This window comes from Oncorhynchus mykiss, chromosome 25, assembly GCF_013265735.2.
Source record: "Oncorhynchus mykiss isolate Arlee chromosome 25, USDA_OmykA_1.1, whole genome shotgun sequence".
NCBI classification, from domain to species: Eukaryota; Metazoa; Chordata; class Actinopteri; order Salmoniformes; family Salmonidae; genus Oncorhynchus; species Oncorhynchus mykiss.
In genome coordinates this window covers 24,059,010-24,081,217 of record NC_048589.1, presented here as the reverse complement: position 1 = coordinate 24,081,217, position 22,208 = coordinate 24,059,010, and the positions used below count along the sequence as shown (strand labels likewise).

General features: G+C 41.1%; 3 protein-coding genes across 3 annotated transcripts; 2 read left to right on the top strand and 1 right to left on the bottom strand.

Moving 5' to 3' along the window:
* Positions 1-472: 472 nt before the first annotated feature.
* Positions 473-2,497, bottom strand: LOC110505673. Its single transcript, XM_021585053.2, has 3 exons — positions 2,420-2,497; positions 1,664-2,146; positions 473-1,466 (listed from the first exon to the last, which is right to left on the bottom strand). The coding sequence occupies exons 2-3, from the start codon at positions 2,139-2,141 to the stop codon at positions 946-948; spliced, it is 999 nt and encodes a 332-aa protein (XP_021440728.1). The 5' UTR covers positions 2,142-2,146; positions 2,420-2,497; the 3' UTR covers positions 473-945.
* Positions 2,498-7,781: 5,284 nt separating this feature from the next.
* On the top strand, positions 7,782-15,400 carry LOC110505672. Its single transcript, XM_021585052.2, has 2 exons — positions 7,782-8,752; positions 12,596-15,400. The coding sequence occupies exons 1-2, from the start codon at positions 8,638-8,640 to the stop codon at positions 14,647-14,649; spliced, it is 2,169 nt and encodes a 722-aa protein (XP_021440727.2). The 5' UTR covers positions 7,782-8,637; the 3' UTR covers positions 14,650-15,400.
* A 1,426-nt stretch (positions 15,401-16,826) lies between these two features.
* rrh (retinal pigment epithelium-derived rhodopsin homolog) lies at positions 16,827-22,041 on the top strand. The gene is made up of 7 exons (XM_021585051.2): positions 16,827-17,205; positions 19,317-19,507; positions 20,198-20,297; positions 20,474-20,627; positions 20,735-20,903; positions 21,113-21,291; positions 21,423-22,041. Exons 1-7 carry the CDS (start codon positions 17,100-17,102, stop codon positions 21,526-21,528), a joined length of 1,005 nt encoding a protein of 334 aa, XP_021440726.1. The 5' UTR covers positions 16,827-17,099; the 3' UTR covers positions 21,529-22,041.
* Positions 22,042-22,208: the final 167 nt, after the last annotated feature.

Genomic DNA, 22,208 nt, shown 5'->3' with positions numbered 1-22,208 from the left:
AAATGCATTTAAGCTAATATGTATGCCTATATTTCTGACACTACAGTAGTTCACACATTTCATGTTAATGTGTTCAAATGTGAAAATGTTGCAAAATTGCACATTTTTCCACAGTGACTGACTATAGAAACACTGAAATGTTAGGACAATAAACAAGTAATGCTGTGTAAACAGTTTTCTCTTGAAAATACAACCTCTAGATCAGTGGTTTTCTGAGGGAATTTGGCCTATCCACACGGGCTACTTGTAAAAACTCATAAGATCATAGGACTACTGGTCAAATGCACGAGGGGATACATTGGTGGTACTCTGGGCAGAGAAAATGTGATGGTTGGTACAGTAATCACAAAAGATAGAGATCCACTGCTCTAGATGTGTGACTATGTAATGACACACTAATTGTGAGCGAGTAAACAATTGTGTCGAATGTCAATATCAGGCATGACCCGTTTGTTTTAATAATTATTCACAGACTTTATTGTAGTTGTAATTACTTTCAGTAATGTCATATTATCAATCATTATGAAGTATGTAAATTATACAATAATATGAACAATGGAAACGATATTAATGAAGAGGAAGATGAAAACTTGTATTGTTTCAAAAAAGCAAAGGCGCAGATATTTCATACTACATACTCAATGTTTCACTCTTGATTTGAAACTTTTAAAACAATTGTGACAGCACAATACTGGTATGCATGTACGATTAGTAAGTGACAGGTTGGAAACAAATAACTTTTTAACTTTCTCTCATAATTAATGGCATTATCATCAGGACAAAAGCAAGGAAAATGTCAAGATGTAGACCTACAGTAAATACTGTTACAAATCAGCAAATGATCTAAATTAATATATTCATATCTCAATCTAAATTAATATATTTAATTCCACACAAAGCACAAATGTCTAATTTTACAAATGATATTGGTAAGACACGCTTCGCTTAAAGAAACTGATCATCTAGGAGACCAAGCTCGCCAGTAATGGCTGAGACTCGTTTATTGACATCCTGCAGGCTCTGAATTGCCATTTGTATGTCCCTGTCCTGCAGGAACTGATTACACTTCCCACCTACAGCTTGATAAAAGAGGCCCACAATATCTGCCATTACAGTGCACAGTGGCTCCAGGAAGATGACAGATTGAGAGCTCACAACCATGGCAACATTAGCTTTGCCAGCCAAGACACTTAGAAAGTGGACAGCGTTCCTCAACTTCTGCTGAAAGCCAGCTATTTTCATCCGCTTACTCTTCATCTCCTTGAGACTCACATGGGTCTTCCAGATGTTGCCTTGACATTCTTCAATCATCCTTTCTTGCTCAGTCTTCTCTTGCTTCTTTGTAGCTAACTGTGAGGTGAAGGAATTAACCAAGTTCTGAAAACGGTTGACTTCCTCTTGTGCTTGCTGTGCCTGCCTATTAGCTTTATTTAGTTCTACTTCTCCAACACCAACCATCACTGACCCTGAGAGGGAAAGTCGTTTTTAGCATTTTTATCATGATTACTTCTAATATTTTTATGTTAGTACAGTAGTAGTGCTAGTAAAAAATATGGAAAATTAGTATTACTATGTGTGGTAGTTAGTAGTTAACATATTATCTGATAAACAAATGTGTTTTTATCAACTCTGTGTGAAATATATCAAAGAATAGCCTTTTTACCTGCGATGAGGCCTAGGATGGGAATAAACATAATCCCAATCCCAGCATTCCTTATTCCTTCGTTGTAACTTGCCCTGTCCCTGCACTCATCCAGAGCATTCTGGGTGGACATCTTGTTCCAGTTAGCTCTGTCTAAGGCCTGACTGTAATTCTGCAAGGAATCGTTGATAGCTTGACGTTGACTCTCCAGATTATCTAAACAGGTTTTCAGACATCTATCCTCAGACTCAAGCTTTCCTTTCTTACATGTCAGCTCCTCATAGTACTTGTCTACACGTGCTAGTTGTCGACCAGCAGCAGCTTCAGATTGCTGAAAGCTATTTAGTCCTTTCTGAATCTTTTGCTGTAGTGCCTTTGTTTGATCTTTATCAAAATTGAGTAGAATATCTGCCATATCTCTGAAATTAACCATTCCATTTTTCAAACTAGGGACAACTTCTCTCAAAAAGTCCTCCTCTCTTCTTTCTTGTGACAGCATGGTGTCTGTTTAGAGGGAAAGTGATAACAGTTCAAACATTAAACCCTTTTTTTCATGACATCATAGAAATCATGGACTAGGTACTGTTAAGGAATGACGACAATACATATAAAATAGTTGTAATTTACTAGTTGTAATAAATCCACTTTTAAACAACACTTACAAATTGAGTTATTCAAACGTGTTTTGTATTGACATCAGAAGTACTAAACTTATCAAGTGACAAGTTTACATTAGTAAAAGGCAAGACAGACGACAATTTATTTTTTTTGACTCACCAGAGGATGGTTCCCTTCTTTTGGTGAGGATGGTGTGTGAGATGTATTGCCCAGATGGTAACAGCTTTTATACTTTGCATGTATGGTGGTTGTTGTGTAATATGTACAATACAGTTTAACCAATCATGTTGGGATCTATAAATGCTCATACAGTTTTGTGTGGAAAGCTTATGAACTATAGTTCACAAAATTATACTATATTTAAATCATACATTTAAAATAAGATTTGAAACTATTTTGCTGTCAGTACACTTTGCTGTCAAATACTGCTATTGTTTTGTTGCTGTTTAAATAGTCTTACTTCATAAGACAAAAAAATACAGGTGGATATTTCATTGTACTTTTCAAGTGACCAAATATATTGATTAATTCAATCATTCAGCAAAATGTAAACATTTCTAGAAAAGTAGAATTGACTTGTCACTGCAAACATGCAAATATTTAATATTTAATATAAATACCGAGGTAAAGCCAGTTTCAGGTTGGATATTCGCCTGTAGTTTTCCTTACGTCCACCAACAGCAGTTAGGGACCGTCAACATAGTGACAAATCAAATTGGTCAAATTTCAATAGCTCTATAAACATGACTCCTAGCACTTTCAAAATTGGTTGTAGCTAACTCGATGGCATAGACACGGGATGTTAGTTTGTCAATTTTCATCTCACATGGTTTTACATGCATTTTTCAAAATGTAAAATGTCAATATCTCCTTTTTCATGTAACCTGGTGACTTCAAACAAGGTGCAGAATGTCCGCTCAGTGGCCCTACACATTGCACACCCATTAGTTGGTCAATTTTCATCTCACATGGTTTTACAAGAATCTTTCGAAATGTAGAATTTCAATACTCTGTTACGCCCTGACCTTAGATATCTCTGTTTTCTATATATTTTGGTTAGGTCAGGGTGTGACTAGGGTGGGTGCTCTAGGTTTTTGTATCTCTACGGTTTTCTGTATGTCCAGGGTTTTTGTATGTCTAGGGATTTTGTATGTCTATGTTGGCCTGATATGGTTCCCAATCATGATAAACAGACAGCTGTTTATCATTGTCTCTGATTGGGGATCATATTTAGGCAGCCCTTTTCCCCACTTTCTGGTGTGGGATCTTGTCTACAGTTAGGTGCCTGTGTGCACACTAGTAGCTTCACGGTTCGTTTGGTTGTTTGTTGTTTGTTTTGGTGAGTTTCAATTCATTTAAAATATGTGGAACTCTATTCACGCTGCGCCTTGGTCTCATCATTACGACAATCGTGACAGAAGATCCCACCACAAAAGGACCAAGCAGCGTGTTCAGGAGGAATGGACCTGGGAGGAGATCCTGGATGGAGCAGGACCCTGGACACAGGCTGGGGAGTATCGCCGTCCGAGGGAGGAAATTGAGGCAGCGAAAGCGGAACGGCGACGTTCGGAACCACCTCACGTCCTGACCAACACTAAAACAAGGAAAACATACACGAACGATGGTCAGAACGTGACAGTACCCCCCCTCCAAGGTGCGGACTCCGGACGCACAACCTAAACCTATAGGGGAGGGTGTGGGTGGGCATCTCTCCGCGGTGGCGGCTCTGGCGCTGGACGTGGACCCCACTCCATAATAGTCTTAGTCCACCTCCTTAGCGTCCCTATATAGGTTACCCTCCTTAATGACAGCTCGGGACAGAGGGGCAGCTCGGGACAGAGGGGCAGCTCGGGACAGAGGGGCAGCTCGGGACTGAGAGGAAGCTCAGCACTGAGAGGAAGCTCAGCACTGAGAGGAAGCCCAGCACTGAGAGGAAGCCCAGCACTGAGAGGAAGCCCAGCACTGAGAGGAAGCCCAGGCAGGTAGTTGGATCCAGCAGATCCTGTCTGGCTGGCGGTTCTGGCAGATCCTGGCTGACTAGCGGATCTGGAAGAGTCTGGTTGACTGGCAGATCTGGAAGAGTCTGGTTGACTGGCAGATCTGGAAGAGTCTGGCTGACTGGCAGATCTGGAAGAGTCTGGCTGACTGGCAGATCTGGAAGAGTCTGGTTGACTGGCAGATCTGGAAGAGTCTGGTTGACTGGCAGATCTGGAAGAGTCTGGCTGACTGGCAGATGTGGAAGAGTCTGGCTGACTGGCAGTTCTGGCTGCTCCATGCTGACTGGCTGCTCTGGCTGCTCCATGCTGACTGGCTGCTCCATGCTGACTGGCAGCTCTGGCTGCTCCATGCTGACTGGCTGCTCTGGCTGCTCCATGCTGACTGGCGGCCCTGGCTGCTCCATGCTGACTGGCGGCCCTGGCTGCTCCATGCTGACTGGCGGCCCTGGCTGCTCCATGCTGACTGGCGGCTCCATGCTGACTGGTGGCTCCATGCTGACTGGCGGCTCTGGCGGCTCCATGCAGACTGGCAGCTCTGGCGGCTCCATGCAGACTGGCAGCTCTGGCGGCTCCATGCAGACTGGCAGCTCTGGCGGCTCCATGCAGACTGGCAGCTCTGGCGGCTCCATGCAGACTGGCAGCTCTGGCGGCTCCATGCAGACTGGCAGCTCTGGCGGCATCCTGCAGACTGGCAGCTCTGGCGTCTCCTTGCAGACTGGCAGCTCTATACAGACTGGCAGCTCCTTGCAGACTGGCAGCTCCTTGCAGACTGGCAGTTCTGAACAGGCAGGAGACTCCGGCAGCGCTGTAGAGGCGGAGGCTCTGGCAGCGCTAAACAGGCGGGAGACTCCGGCAGCGCTGAAGAGGAGGAAGGCTCTGGCAGCGCTGGACAGGCGAGGCGCACTGTAGGCCTGATGCGTGGTGCTGGCACTGGTGGTACTGGGCCAAGGACACGCACAGGAAGCCTGGTGCGGGGAGCTGCTACCGGAGGACTGGGGTGTGGAGGTGGTACTGGGTAGACCGGACCGTGCAGGCGCACTGGAGCTCTTGAGCACCGAGCCTGCCCAACCTTACCCGGTTGAATGGTCCCGGTCGCCCTGCCAGTGCGGCGAGGTGGAATAGCCCGCACTGGGCTATGCAGGCGAACCGGAGACACCGTGCGCAAGGCTGGTGCCATGTAAGCCGGCCCAAGGAGACGCACTGGGGACCAGATGCGTAGAGCCGGCTTCATGGCACTTGGCTCGACGCTCACTCTAGCCCGGCCGATACGCGGAGCTGGAATATACCGCACGGGGCTATGCACCCGCACTGGAGACACCGTGCGCACCACAGCATAACACGGTGCCTGCCCGGTCTCTCTAGCCCCCCGGTAAGCACAGGGAGTGCCCACCTAAATATGGTTCCCAATCAGAGACAATGACTAACACCTGCCTCTGATTGAGAACCATATCAGGCCAGACATAGAAATAGACAAATTAGACAATCAACATAGAATGCCCACCCAGCTCACGTCCTGACCAACACTAAAACAAGGAAAACACACACGAACGATGGTCAGAACGTGACACCCTATCCTCCCCCAAGATTGGGGAGGCCATGAGACCAAATCTCTCAGTGGCCCCTAGCCAAGGTCAGCACCGAATTTTGCTCAGACAGTCTGTGTTTAAGATGCTATAGAGACATATTGTACAGATGTATTGTTTTACTGACTAAATGTGTTTAAGATACTGTAGAGACATATTGTACAGATATATTGTTTTACTGACTAAAACTGCACACATCATTAATTATAATTTTATGATTCTAATCAATTTCATACAATTTTATGGTTTCAGGGTGGAGTATTCTAATCATTCATTTAAACATATAAATCCCATGAACAGCCTTCACAGCCCAGTGCGTCCTGTGCACATATCGAGCTAAAGTGAGCATCCATCCAGGCCGCATTGTGCCAGCTCTACGCTCCAGGTCTCCAGGGCATCTCCACAGACAGGAAGTCCTGTGCCTCCTCTCCGCACTCGCCTTAAGGTGCGTGTCATCAGCCCGGTGCCACCTATACCGGTCCCACGAATCAGGTTTCCAGTGTGCCTACACAGTCCAGTACGTCCTGTGCCTCTTCCCCGCACTCGCCCTGAGGTGTGTGTCATCAGCCCGGTGCCACCTGTAATGGTCCCACGCATCAGACCTCCAGTGCGCCTCCACAGTCCAGAGCTTCTGGTGACAGTTCCCAGTCCGGAGCTTCCGGCGACAGTTCCCAGTCCGGAGCTTCCGGCGACAGTTCCCAGTCCGGAGCTTCCAGCGACATTTCACAGTCCGGAGCTTCCAGCGACGAGTCGCTCCAGTCCAGATCCTCCAGCGGTGGCTCCCAGTTCTGAGACTCCGGCGATTATCCACGGTCCGGTTCCACAGAAGCGGAGGGATCAGTGTAGGGAGTCGGAAGTATGTCTAGGGTTTTTGTATGTCTAGGGTTTTTGCATGTTGGCCTGATATGGTTCTCAATCAGAGACAGCTGTTTATCGTTGTGTCTGATTGGGGATCATATTTAGGCAGCCCTTTTTCCCACTTTCTGGTGTGGGATCTTGTCTACAGTTAGGTGCCTGTGTGCACACTAGTAGCTTCACGTTTCGTTTGGTTGTTTGTTGTTTTGTTTTGGTGAGTTTCAGTTCATAAAAAAAATGTGGAACTCTATTCACGTTGCGCCTTGGTCTCATCATTACGACGATCGTGACACACTCAGTGGCCCTACACATTGCACACCCTTTAGTTTGTCCCTTTTCATCTCACATGGTTTTACATGTATTTTTCAAAATGTAAAATTTCAATTGCTCCTAGGTCATGTGACCTAGTGACTGCAAACAAGGTTCAGAATGTCCACTCGGTGGGCCTACACATCGCACACCCTTCAGTTTGTAAATTTTAATCTCACGTGGTTTTACATTAATTTTTCAACATTTAGAATTTCAATAGCTCCTTGGTCATGTGACCCAATGCACGCTGAATAGCCTTCTATATTGCACACTCTTGTTTGTGTACTGTAAAATCACAAGGTGTAACGTACATTTTTCATAGTTTCAAATTTGCAATAGATCCTTGGTCATTTGAATTTCACACCTAAGAAGCATGCAGTGGATATACATACACCCAGTTTGCATCATGTATCTTCTATATTGTTGTAGATTAATATTAGTTTGACAATTAGGGGGTTCAGTCCAGTGTTTTGTTTACCCTTTTCTTTAATATTTATCTACAATAATTGGTCGTTCTAAGTACTTATTTTCACTGTTTTTTTTTATTTTTCCACAGTATCTAACTGTGGTACACAATAGGAGAGAGACAGATAATATCTCCTTTCGTCGTTAATATCAACCATAAAGGAAAAGTGCAAAGTACGAGAGTCATTGTCCAAAGCATTGTCCAAAGTAGGGATGGAGAGTGAGCTTGTGAGGTAGGCTGCAGTGGGTTTGCTGGTCAATACATATACTGAATATACTGAATATGTAACCACAGTAATGGTGGCCAGTAAATCAATGAATAAAAATGTAATATTGACAAATTTAACAGAAATTGTAGACCTTTAATCTTTTCCAAAATGTCAACAGACACTTAACTTCAATTAAGTATGAAACATTTCACAGTTTAACTTTCTGGTTGATGTACATTTCAGAGCCTCTTCAGTGTGGATGGGGTATAGCATACATTTTCAACAACAAAGACTGCACTTCCAGTTTGTGTTCTTTGCTCTGTTGAACTATTTGTCTTCATTCCTAGGCACAGCACATGGAACCACAGTTGGCATGCTGGAGCTATTGAAATTCTACATTTTGAAAAATGTATGTAAAACCATATGAGATGGAAATGGACAAACGAAAGGTGGTGCTATGTGTAGGGCCACTGAGTGGACATTCTGAACCTTGAATTGAAGTCACCAGGTCACATGACCAAGGAGCTATTGAAATTCTACATTTTGAATAATTCATGTAAAACCACATTAGATTAAAATTGACAAACTAAAGGGTGTGCAATATAGAAGGGTAGTCAGTGGACATTCTGAACCTTGTTTGAAGTCACCAGGTCACATGACCAAGGAGCTATTGATATTTTAATGTAAAAAAAAAGTTTGCACTTTGTTTACGCTCCCTAACTAATTCAACTTGGAATACAAAATGCTGCTCACATTTCCACATGTTTATTAGCTTTGGAAAGCATATTAATGTCCAAATCGTGAAAATAAGACGTGTGCATTGTTGTGCGCAATTTTTCCAACATCATGACACTTATTTGGAGGCTGTGGCTTAAGTGGTTTAGAAAGCTATTGAGGTTTGAAAGCGCGAACATCCGTCGAATATCCAACTTGAAACTGGCTTTACCTCGGTATATTAAATGAGCAAATGCCCCCTATGGCAGGTATATAATCAGTGTGGACTGAAAATATCCCACAACCTAGATCATCAAGACCAACAATCGCAAATCCTCTGGAGAAGAGAACTGCTTAGTGGTAAGATGGAATAGTCAATAAACAATAACACGTGGAACAGAATAAATCAATAATTTATAGCATGACTATCTTGCTGGCTATTTGGCTTGTTTTGCGCTGTTTCAACTGTCATGTAATGCATTTAGATTGATTGCTTTTCTATTGCCGTTAAACTGCTTGCCACACAATTTGCCAATTTGCAAAGTGTATCCAGTTCAAAGCTATTTAGTTATTTTTTCTCTTCTGTGAAACGCTTAAAATTAGGAATATAACGTATGTTATCAAAGCAAATTGTTAAGAATTTCAACATAATGATAACTACTTTTGTTGGCAGTCTTCACAGTCCAGGTCTCTTTTGAGAGACCACTTTATGACTAATTTATTATTTTTCCACTAGCATTACGATATTTCCAAACTCCTTGCCAGGTTATTCTGGATATTGGTGAATAACCAGTTAACAAATGTAAGAATGGGTTGTATGAAACAACATCCTAGGAAAAGTTGAAAATTAGCGAAAATGTTTAGATATTTGTAGAGAAAAAATACAGACAGTACAAAAACATATTTTTTAAAATGTTTAACTCTTAACGATGTCTAACATTAGTGGACCAAGTTTAATACTTTTATCATTAAGTTCATACAGTCCAATGTTTAATTTTCCATCTATCATCATTTTAAGTCAAAGAATAAGAACATTCTCCATTAACCATGGTTTAGTTCAAGTTTATGATACATTTAGATAATTGTGTGGTAACACTTTATAACGTTCAGTAATAAACCATTTGTAAAACATTTTCAGTTTGCTCACAATTGATTAATCATTACTCCCATATTTGTAAATGTTAGTAAGCTGGTTATTCACACATTTGTAAACAATTGTTTAATTATGTTTTAATGATTCATAAGATCATTCATAAGATGTTTAATGTAAGTCCTTCTAAACCATTTACTATTCATTAATAATGATTTTGCAGTCCCTAATCTGAAGTAAGGGTTATTTATTACTTTAAAAGTACTTTATAAATGTTTTGAGTGACCAGTGTAATTTATCACAAAAATATGGACATGCCACTGGTAGACATTCCAGCAGTACCTGATGCTCCTTAATTAAGGTCTCAAAAATGTCCTAGGTCAAATGTCAAAGGTAATAGACTAATCACACAACACAGGATGTGTAAGGAAATGTATAAAATATTTTATTCACTAAAGCTGTTGTAAAACTACTGTTGCAAGGACATGAAGAAGTGTTGTATTGCGAAGGTTTTGCTAATGTATCACCTCGGAGAACGCAAACTATTCATAAAACAGGGAAATGCAGCCTACACACAGGGGCATCATGCACGCATTATTTTAGAGAGGGCATGAAGTAAGTGAGGATGGAGGAGAGATAGGAGGATCATTTTTCATTTTTCATTTTTCAAACAGGTGAAAAAGTTTTTTTCCCTGCAATCTGCACACACTAGAGCAGGGTTCTCCAACCCTGTTCCTGGAGAGCGACCGTCCTATATATTTCCGCTCCAACCCAAATCTAGCACACCTGATTCTAATATTTAGCTGGTTGATAAGCTGAATCAGGTTAGTTATAACTGGGTTAGAGCGAACTCCACCCTTGCAGGGGGGGGTCAGAGAAACTATGTTACGCCAGTGACTTTAAGGAGCATCAGGTATCAGATACAGTGTGCCCCCTCTGCAAAATACCACTGACAGATCTTTTAAAAAATATAATGATAAAACGTGGGCTTAAAAAGTTAAGTACAGTAGTAATTCATTTAACACCTGAACATTTTTGAAGCAGGACAAATCTGAGGGGGCACGTGTCCCTTGTGCGCATGATGCTTCTCCCTACAGACAACAACCGGCCAGCCCGGACAGTTTTTCTCTAGTGGATTGTTATTCCTTCATTACTAAACTCTTGGAAAAAAGTGTTCCAAAAGGGTTCTTCAGCTGTCCCCATAGGAGAACCCTTTTTGGTTCCGGCTAGAACCCTTTTTGGTTCCAGGTAGAACCCTTTTGGTTCGATGTATAACCCTCTGTGGAAAGGGTTGTATATGGAACCCAAAAGTGTTCGACCTGGAACCAAAAAGGGTTCTTCGAAGGGTTATTCTATGAGGACAGCCGAAAAACTATTTTAGGTTGTACTAATATGTGATTGCCATTTAAAGGTACATGTATTTGCAGATAGACATGTTACAGTACATGCGTAGGCCTAACCATAAAATACTTCCAGTTCTTCAGTCTTTTGACCTCAGAGTATTTTCACACTTTGCTTTGTTGGACTGCACTTTTAGTGGGCCTTTAAAGGTAGTAACCCTTTAAGCTAATGGGATAGTTCAGCAAAATAATGTATTTAGATATTTTTTCCTCACCTTGTAGTCTGTGGACTGCTCTAAGGAGTGACTGCATTCCACTTCACTTCACAAGTCACTGCCAACAAATGCTAATGTTAGCATTTTCAGACAAAACTTTACTCAGCATAGAGTGTGTATGAAATTACACATCACACTACTACAACATTGTGACTGTTTTGGAATAAAATTAAGCAATAAGTCATGAGAACCTGGTAATTATTGTGTGAATAACTCCCGACTAAGGGCTGCTCTAAGGCTGTTCTAAGTGAAGCCGGAGGGCCAGGGAAACAACCCTTAGGAGGGTGTTATTCACGATAATTCCCAGGTTCGAGGGCCTTATTGCTTTTATAAAACAATTGCCAACTTATTATAAAAAGATTAATGACATGTTTTCATGAAAAACTTTATTTTAATGAGTAAATTTGTTTTACTTAATCCTTCCACCATACGATATAGTCCAGGCAAAATCCAGTCGTTAGTTCTGAGATTCTGAAGTTGCTAGCCAAATGAGCTGGTTGTCCATTGTATTGGCATGGACATTCTAAGCAAAAAAGTTGCTATGGAGGTTAGCTACTTCTCCTTTGCTAGCTGGCCAACTAAAGCTAACACACAATCACATCAAGCAGCTAAAATTACAGCAAATGTTATGCATTTTCTATTGCCATTTCTTTGGATATATCAATTATAATGATCCTGATAAATTAATCGCCTTAGTTGAGAAAAGCTGTCAGTCTTATCATATGCATGGTATGGGGGAGATCGCAAAAAAAACCTGCCTAATTGTTGCAAAGGTCAGAGAGGCATGCAGTAAGGTTTAGACAAAAAAGTAGCATGGATAAATATTGTCTAGACGCTTCTTTTCAGGGGAGATTAAGTTTTTAAATTGCCTGGCTGGTCTGTGGGACAGTGGATGCGTATTGATAAATCAAATGGAACTGTTAACAGGCGTTACGGGATTGTGATAAATAACTCCCTGCTGTCAAACAATCAGCATCCAGGATCCAAATAACCTGTTTTACAATGTTAAATATATTTGCTTAATATTTGCTTTATTCTTTAAACATGTACATGTTTTACGGGACATTTTGAGACCTTAAGGAGCATCAGGTGCTGCTGGAATGTCTACCAGTGACATCATCCATCTTTTTGTGAGAAATTACACTGGTCATTCAAAACGTTAAGAAAGACTTTATAAAGCATACATACTGTAGAGCTTACTATAGACTAGGGACTGCAAACAGACTGATAATGTTTAGTAAATGGATTATAAAGACCTATATTAAACATCTTATGAATGATCTTATGAGTCGTTAATGCATAATTTAAAAGTAGTTTATAAATGTGTGAATAACTAGCTTAATAACAGATGTGGGAGTAATGATTAGTACATTGTGAGCACAGTTTGTAAATGCCTTATACATGGTTTATTACCAAACATTATAAAGTGATACCGATTTTGCTTCTTCGCAGCGTAAATAGAAATGTCAATAGTAAATAAGTTGTTATATATCCTTAGGATCCATGGCATCCAAGGAGCTCATCAAAGCTACAAGTAGCTTAACCAAGGCATCTCAATGCAGAGAGGACACTGCAATCCTTACTCAAGCTCATGCTAACTGGGAGAACTACTTGACTCCAGCCCCAATGTCAATAGCCTTCCTGGGTGAGCTAGTCTTCATCTCCTCCAAACAAGACTTCTCTATCAGGGATGGAAATCCAGAAGGCGGATTCAAGTTCATCAAATATCCTGATTCATTCCGTGCCTGTCTCATGCAGGTGTGCAATTCAGGTTGGCGAGCCTTTAACCAAGCCCACAAGAGCATGGACCAGATTTTCTTACACACACAAAATGTGCCAACATACATCAAGAGAACTGTACAGATACTTCTCCAGAATGATGATGTACTTGTTAAAAGCCTTCTCCCTGATACATTAGATAGCATTGCCAACATATCAACCAGCTGTGTAGAACTGGCCAAATCTGTTGAAAGTAAGTTCCTTGATGTCACTGAATTGATTACAGAGCTTCTAGAGACCTGCACATGCGCCAAACAGAAATATGGCAGTCACCTGAAAGAGGTTAGGGAGATGCTGGAGGACGAAAAATGCAAGAAAACCATGCTACAGGAGGAAAATAGACAAGCTGAAGAGGCATTTAATAAATATGGCAAGAAGCTTGAAGAGGCTAATAAAAACTTCCAAAAGGCTATCGACTCCATGCCGTCAGGATGGGACGTCATCGGAATGAACTTTGTAGAGGGATTCACCAATTGTGTTAACTCTTTAATTGTAGGAGCAACAAATGCCACAATTGCAGCGGACAGTAGTGATACACATACAAAATATGATACATCAGGAAGTCCAAAAGACATGTTTGCAACAAACAATATAGTTAGCAAGTCTTCTATGCTTCTTGCTATTGCCCAATCCTTAGTTGGCCTTATTCAAAAGGATCAAATCGAATGGTCAAAGTTTTTAGATGAAAAGACAGGACAGTTGATTGTTGATTGGTTGAAGACACAAATCGAAGATGTGCAGTCAAACATAAAAGACGTAGACCAATGTCCCGTAAAACCTCAGGCAGAGAAAATTTGTGAACAGGGCATTACCATCTGCTCTGACCTAAGTGCATTGGCTCCTGAGGGCAAGCATGACGATGAGGCCAAGAACAAAGAACTGATCCAGAGAATCAGGAAGCTAATGACCTCTGCACAGAAGTTTGATTCCTCAGGAAAAAAATACACAAAAACATCTGCCTTTTCTGTTAATCCGCCCGGAATGAGCAAAGCACGAAGCGCAAGCTCAGGATCTGCAAGTCAGACTGCGACAGAAAATGCCCACTTCCGCATAGAGCAGATGAAAGCCCAGCTTGCACTAGCCAGCGAGATGTATGAAAAATCCCTGGAAAAAATGGAGGAAAAGAAAATAAGGCTAGCCGAAACCCTCAACAAAATGAGACAACTTCATGTAGAGGAAATTGACTTTGACACCACCATCAGGATTCTGGCTGAAGGTCTAAATGCAATGGGAGAGCTGCAGGAGAAATGGCAAAAGATGGTGCAATTCTTCCAGATGGTGTCAAACATCATTGACACCTGTCTGAAGACATCCCTGCAGGATTTTGTCAAAACAGCCAGGAATCCACACCTGAAATATGACTCAAGTATGTTCTTGAAGGATATGATATACCAACAGGCATTTCAAGCTTCCAACATTGCACACCTGGTGAATATGATCTCTGGAACCTACACTGAGGTCTCCAGCAAGTACTTGATGGACAGAGTTGGCAGCCTAGGAAGACTCATGGCTTTGGATCCCAAAGACCCACGTTTCAAAGCTGAACGGCAAATATTTGCTGCATCTTGTGATGACGCCGAACATGAAATCAAAGCTCTTGTCCTGAAGAACAAGGAACTTCACAAGGCAAGGACCAAAGCAAGACTTGAGAAAATTGAATATGAGCTAAATGCAGTATTACCCCCACCATCTGAAAAGGAAACAAATAAACTGCGAGAGATAGTGACCTCTGGATTCCAGGACAACCCAGAGGATATTGATCAGTTTGAATGAAGATTTATGGAGGTAGTTGAGTCTAATCAATCTCCCCCCCATCCCATGCCTTAAAGACTGTGTTCACACATGAAGCCCAATTCTGATGTTTTGCCCATTTATTGGTGAAAGAGCTGATCTGATTGGTCAAAAGACCAATTTGTTGAAAAATATCAGAATTGAGCTCTCTGTGTAAAATCAGTGCCTGGAACTGCTTTATGGAAACTAGCTGTGCCTTTTGCAAAAATCTGAATGTTTTATACATTTTTTGTTGTTGTTGCTGTTTGGATAACATCTGGATAATATTCAAGTAGGCTACTGTATATCTTCCTATACTAATAATAGCCAATGAGAATATGATTAAGGCAGGAGACTCCAACTATATGATTATTGGTAATAAACCCTTATTCAAAAATAAAACTTTATAAAATGCCAAACCAATGAAACGTGTCATGTAGATGCCCAGCCTTCATCTTCCATGGCTTAGTCTCTTAGTTTGTTGTCAACATTTATTTTCTTGAATTATTGTATTATTTCTACTGATAAATACATTTTAGTCCAATATTTGTTTTTTATTTCAATGACAAAAAAACACTTATTTTCTTATTAAAGTAAGATATATGTTGCATGTGTGTGTGTGTGTGTGTGTTAAATCAATTGTGATCTGTTTTTTTTTGTGGGGAGGATGTAGTTAAAAAGATTAACAATGTCACGGATGTTGAATTTATTGCTTAATGCATGTTCAATAAAGTCAAGTGTTAAAGCTGCTGTATCAGTTGTAATTGGTGATAAATTCTATTCAGACAGTATACTGGTGTCACTGGAATTTCATAATTCCTATTAATTATACATTAATGAAATCACTCAGTCTATTTTATAAGAATTTGTAAGATTCCTATTTGCGTAAAATAGACAGAGACCAGTCTTATCAAAATTAGATAATAGTATTTCTTCTCGGAGCGCGCTCCCATGTAACCACGAACAACAGTTTATATACAAAATATGACGTCATAGGGTATAAAACGTTTTTCCTCCTATCAACCAGGACCCAACAAGCTGAAAAGTTAATTCCAACCCACTAGCTCGCTCACTCCAGACACACACTTATCTATTAACTTATGGAATCTTCACCTTCATCCATCACTATTTAGAAGACAGTTTCAGATAATGGAAAACCCAGGAAAACACTCTCTGCCTTATCTAAACATCCCTGAGCTAAGTTGAGTCGGTTCAACCATAGGTTAAAGACCCTTTTTGCTTACTTAAAACCCCACAATTCCAGTCTTCTCCAACCTGGTTGGAATGGTATTTATTTAATTGAATTACCCCCTGTTTTATGCTCCACAATCCCTTCCTTATGAATTAATATTATTAATCAGATATAATAAAAAAGAGTATACGTTTCATTAGTTATAGTTCTATTTAAAATGTAGATATTGTTTAGTCATTATTCATAAAATTCGTAACAACTGGTTTGAGCCAAATTGCCAAACTGCCAAGCTCATCCATCATGAAAGTGTCCCCGTCCTCTTCACCCGTCATTGTTCTCATTGGACACTCAGCTATCCAGCGGCCTCAAGCCTACTTAGCCATCACTGCAATGCCAATATTGTTGATGGGGCACCTAGTCTATTGTAATGGTCGTTCTTTAGTCATCAGTAACTGTGAGTTCAACCCTGTGTCATCAGAACGTCAATATTGGTTCCCTGCTTTAAAAAGTCAGTCGTAACAACAAACAGTAATCATTGTGGCAGTAGTAACAATAGCCATAGCAATAGTGTTAGATACATGGTAGTGAATTCTGCATTATAGTATTACGACATTTAGTCCCCACACATTTTTGATCTGCAAATACAACCCTGCTATATGTCACAGAGAAAGGGACTGGGGGTTGTTAAGCACAGAAACTGGTCAGGGCCCAAACTGAACCCACACATACAGCCACCCATTTAAATAACTTTGCATAACAAGGCTCTTCAGACACAATATCACTCCACTGCATTCACAACTGCAATTGTTGCCTTATTTCTGTTCCCCTATGCAGCTCTAATGTTCAGTCAGGACTCACGTGGGTTTCAACTCCATTATGAAAAGCTTCCATGTGACTTGTAAGCCTCTCTTGTGTTCCCCTTACCCATGTTACGCACAAACAACAACCTCCCCAGTATTTGGTAAGAAGGGGGAGAAAGTTCGCTCTAATCCTTTAATACTCCCCAACACACATGCATACATGCACACACACTATTCGGAGACTCAAAAACTTTCCAGAATCTCCATCATTCTCTGTTTCTGGAGGAGAGGTAGCGTTAGTTTCAGCTTTCTTATTCACAGGCTCCCATCCTTTTGCATGGACCACTTTTTTACTGTGGACTCAAAAATAATCTGGAAGGTATCTTGCTGGTGTAGAATATTCCTATTATTTCACTGTTAGTTTATAGGGTGTTTTTCACTGAGACAACTGAAACACTGGAATGGAGTCTGGAGCCAACACCACAGGGGAGGTCATTCCCTACGGAGGAAAAAGTGCCTTTTCACAATTGGAGCACAACATAGTGGCGGCATACCTCATCACTGCAGGTACAAATGCACTGCATAGCACCCACAACACTGTCAATCAACTGAATTATTTTAGGATAGGTAATGTCGTTTTGTCGTTTGTTTGTCATGTTTTTTTGTGTGTTTATGTGTTTCTCAGAATTATTTATAAGCTACTCTAACTGCTATTCTAATTATTTTCCAACATAATTCATAATTGTTGTGATGATAAAACAGCTCCCTCTGTGATAGAGTTTAGATGATGGATTGTTGATGTCTTCTTAGATTGATTTATACAGTACTGTAAACTCTTCATGCCTGACTGAATAATATACCTTTGTAGCATCTCTCCCTTGGTGTGACAAGTTATGACAATATTAGTCAAAAAATGTAATACTACTGTTATAATCTACATACGTGATTTAGAGTTACTTCAACATGGATTGATGATTGCTATAGCAGTGGTATCACTGGGAAACCAAAATGAGTATTTGTTTTTGGAAAGGTGCAGCTGTCAAATAGATGCGTGTTCTCTCCCCTCTGTATGGTAAATCACCTGACATGACCTCTGCACTTCATCAGTGTGTGTGGGCCAAAGATGTCTCTTGTCTCTGGGTGCTGTTAGCATTTCTCAACGAGGCCTACCCCACACAGTCTTTCTCATTCATAAGAGGCCAATCTAGCTCTGGCACACTCTTACTGCTCAGGCGGCTGGTGTCATTATGTAACAAGTAGTCCTACCAAGCAAGTGTGGCCTTTTGAAATAAGTTTTCTCCATGAGTTGGCATTAATTTACCTGTGAAACAGTCTTGCTCAACTATTGTTGGGCAACATCACTTGAATGGCTGCTGTGTCTGGTATAGCTAGGCCTGAGATTCTAGTCTGATTCACTAGAACAGAAGGTGTTTTTTATGGGGGGAGAGGGGACCAGAAGGGACAATTTTCGAGAATAATAAAGATGACACCAGATCCATTCAATTGAGTAGGCTGAGTAGGCTAACACCCATTTATCAGAAACAGAGGTGGATTGGCCATCTGTCCATTCTGTGAGATGGACTGGATCATTATTTTGTTGGGTGGGCTGGTAGTAAAAAATGGAAACTCAAAGCAGTGACATGGCCAGCAGGTCATGGGCCTGTTAAGATCATTTTTTACGATTTTTGCAAAATTTCTCTGTTATAACAATATACAATGAGCTTTTTGCAAAATTTCTCTGTTATAACAATATACAATGAGCTTTTTGCTAAATTTCTGTTATAACAATATACAATGAGCTTTTGAATGATCAGTTTTCTGAGCTGAGGTCACACAAACTCACATTCGAAGTTAGACGCAGCATTATCAAAGAGACATGCTCCGACTCTGTCATCAATTAGACAGCCAAGATAATGGATAATAAGCAACGGAAAGTTGGTGCCGATAAACTTAGAAAGAGCACATTCTACATTGTCACCTCACTCAAAATGTCCTATTTTTGGTTAAAGTGCATTATCCTCATGATTCCTGTAATGAAAGTGTCTGCCCTGCCACTGTGCCTGTTTTGCTGAGGGCTGCTGCTGTGATGAGTGAGGCACTCTCCTCCTCCCATTCGCTCGAGAAAAATGCATTCTGATGGTATAACATTTCTAAATGCAATTGCAGGAAAAACACAGCCTTGGAAGCTTCTCAACTTTCAATATTCAGCTCAATAGCAACTATTTTACAACCAAGATATTTGATTTGGCTTTGAGATGTGGAGCTGCAAGCGTGCGCAAAATGCTATTAGGAGGGCAGCTAAGTCTCACGGGTAATAGCCTACAACTGCAATGTTTTTTTAGGGCATAACACTTACTGTTGGATGAATACATGGCTACTAGCAGTGGGTATTATATTTAGAGTAATCTAGTTAATGTGTTTTGAGTTTCTACTTCCTCAGCTGTTGAACCCCAAATTAATTAGCGTATGATTTAAATTAGTACACATAAAGATGTATCTAATTCATCTCCATTGAACTAAAATAATCTGGAAATTCTGTAGTCCTATGTTGACAGGGTAACACATATGACAGGCCCTAATTTGCAAAATAGTCTAAATCTTTAGCTTGGTGGCTCACCCAGTGATTCGGCCCTGATCAGAAAACATAAACATTTCAAGCTTAGGTTTCTCTTCACCAGGTGTCATCAGTTTGGCCAGCAACATTGTGGTACTGGTGATGTTTGTCAAGTTCAAGGAGCTGCGAAATGCCACCAATGCCATCATCATCAACCTGGCCTTCACTGACATTGGAGTGGCTGGCATTGGCTATCCCATGTCTGCTGCCTCTGACCTCCACGGGAGCTGGAAGTTTGGCTACACTGGATGTCAGGTTGGTGTAATGAGCCCACTGTGCTAGTTAATGGTACTGTTTGAATGAACCTGCCATTTGAAAAACTTGAAGAAAAAAATAGTTGTACTCTATGAACATGTACGAAATAAAATCAAGCAAACTTCATATGCTTTGTATTAACTCTATATCACATATTAACTCTATATCAAGTGCAGGAAAATGGATTTAACGTTTGCTGGATTGGTTTGAACTGCCCCTCAGTGTTTAACACCTCACGTGGCCAAGCCAAAAATAGAATTTCTTACAACATTTTCTAGACTTCTCTAATGATCTGAGGTTATGGTGTTTAGGAGGTGCTGTGTGAAATCAGGAATTCGGTGCCATGTGACACTAATCTGGGGCTGAAGCCTTGAGTTTGAGAACCACATATTGGACATGAGGTGGGCTGGTGAAATTGACAATGGCCTTCTGATTAGATATGCTGACTGAGGCCCAAGTCCAGTCTGTGGTTATGTTGAGCGCTCCCAAGTTGTATCTCAATAGTGTAAACAGACTTCCTCTTAATCTCCTTTAGGAGATCTGAAAGACCTGGACAGGAGAAAGTCAAATCTGTGGGGGTATCCACTCAATTTCACCTGTTCTTTGTTTTCAGACCACGTGAAACCAATGTTTTTATCCTGCTAAACAGATTCTGAAATGAGGGATGCTGCTGACTGTTTTCCCCTCCAGATCTATGCAGCTCTGAACATCTTCTTTGGGATGGCCAGTATTGGACTGCTGACAGTGGTGGCCATTGACCGCTACCTAACCATCTGTAGACCTGACATAGGTATTTACAGTCTTCTATTACTTTCCATGGAGGTTTGTAGTTCATCTGCCTGTAGTCTCTTGGTAGTAGCTACTATTGACCTGGTAAAAGATAGGCTAATCTCTGTGAACTGACAAGAGGCTAATACATCTGCATGACCTCTAAGCCTTTTCCCTGCTTTTCCTACTGTTCTCCAGGGCAGAAGATGACCACCCGTTCATACACACTCCTCATTCTGGCTGCATGGCTCAACGCAGTTTTTTGGTCGTCCATGCCCGTGGTGGGTTGGGCCGGCTATGCCCCTGACCCAACTGGTGCCACCTGCACCATCAACTGGAGAAATAATGATGCGTGAGTTGGGACGCACTTAAAATAACTTTGGGTAATTTCAAGGATTATATGGCATGAAGATAAAATTAATATTATGTCATTAATCATTTACAGTGACTCTTTTCCAGGGGCTTTGTCTCCTACACCATGGCAGTAATCGCTGTGAACTTCCTCATCCCTTTGTCAATGATGTTCTACTGCTACTACAGTGTGTCTGTCACCATGAAGAGATACAAAGCCAGCAACCGCTTGGACAGCATTAACATGGACTGGTCAGACCAGATGGATGTGACTAAGGTAAGCCAGTGTTTCTCCATACAGTCCTGTGTGTTCACATGTTTCTTCTTCTAACCCAGCTTTGCCTCTCAATATGGACCATTTTAACCTCACAGTTTGACTGACACGCAGGATTCGAGGATTCCATGGTTATAGCAATCTGCAGAAGGTTATGTACAGTATATTACATCTACATGAATCTTTCTCTCTGATCTGTCGTTGCTGGCTAGATGTCGATAGTGATGATTGTCATGTTCCTGGTGGCGTGGTCGCCGTACTCCATAGTGTGCCTCTGGGCGTCCTTTGGGGACCCCAGAAAGATTCCTGCCCCCATGGCTATCATCGGTCCTCTCTTTGCCAAGTCCTCCACCTTCTACAACCCCTGCATCTACGTTATTGCCAACAAAAAGTAAGCTTTCGCCCCTTCTTCTTGTTGATCCCACTTTATAGTAAGTGACCATAAAGTGACCATAATACTGTAATTACAGTATAGGTACACACAACCTATTAACATCCTGTCCTTGTGGACTTTCTATTCAGGTTCAGAAGAGCGATCACAGGAATGCTCCGATGTCAAACCCGACAACGGATCACCATCAACAACCAGGTTCCCATGACGATTTCCCAGCTCCCTTTGACCCAATGAGGGAGGATTGCTAGATGTTACATTCTATGATGATTTTATTCCCCCAAACTCTGATTACACTTGTCATTGAGTATACTGTTAGAGGATGGGATACGTGTAAGCAAGTTTAAAAGATCCCACCCTACCAAGCTTTTTAGACCATACCAGTGGTCATGAGAGAACTGGGAAATACTAAATTCAAGAGTCCTGAGGTACATCCCAAGTCACCCATTATTTATAGGTACCTCAAAATATACGAAAGTCGTTTTATGTAATTAGAGACACATTAGACATCATCAACCTTACAGTTTTGCCCTACATTGCTGTACATCAATGAAGAGTCTGTCCAATACCAGTGTTTCTGGACCACGTGGGTAGGTGCTTCTATATTACCTGGATTTTATTTTGATATGTTGGGGTTTACCATGTAAATTGCTCTTTTTATGACATTCTAGCCATTGTCTTCCCGATGTGTTTTACCTTAGTGTAATATTAGCATAAACAAACAATAAAGTATGTTTGTGTACAACATTACGCTTTCTTTATTTCCTTTCCTGTGGCAACACTTATCCAGACTGCAGTATTCCCAGTAACGCTATACGCTATTCTTTTTTTCTAATACAGTTGTACATTCTAAAAAAGTATATACAGTTGTAAACTTTGCATTGTTTGAAACATTATTTAGAAATACATCTGTACAT

Excerpts from the sequence above, each read along its gene's own strand:
- LOC110505673 (XM_021585053.2), bottom strand. The coding sequence starts at position 2,141 with ATGCTGTCACAAGAAAGAAGAGAGGAGGACTTTTTGAGAGAAGTTGTC. Across the intron at positions 1,467-1,663 it reads CATCCTAGGCCTCATCGCAG|GGTCAGTGATGGTTGGTGTT; the intron begins GTAAAAAGGCTA and ends TTTCCCTCTCAG.
- LOC110505672 (XM_021585052.2), top strand. The coding sequence starts at position 8,638 with ATGAGCAAATGCCCCCTATGGCAGGTATATAATCAGTGTGGACTGAAA. Across the intron at positions 8,753-12,595 it reads GAGAAGAGAACTGCTTAGTG|GATCCATGGCATCCAAGGAG; the intron begins GTAAGATGGAAT and ends ATATATCCTTAG.
- rrh (XM_021585051.2), top strand. The coding sequence starts at position 17,100 with ATGGAGTCTGGAGCCAACACCACAGGGGAGGTCATTCCCTACGGAGGA. Across the intron at positions 20,298-20,473 it reads CATCTGTAGACCTGACATAG|GGCAGAAGATGACCACCCGT; the intron begins GTATTTACAGTC and ends ACTGTTCTCCAG. Across the intron at positions 20,904-21,112 it reads ACCAGATGGATGTGACTAAG|ATGTCGATAGTGATGATTGT; the intron begins GTAAGCCAGTGT and ends GTTGCTGGCTAG.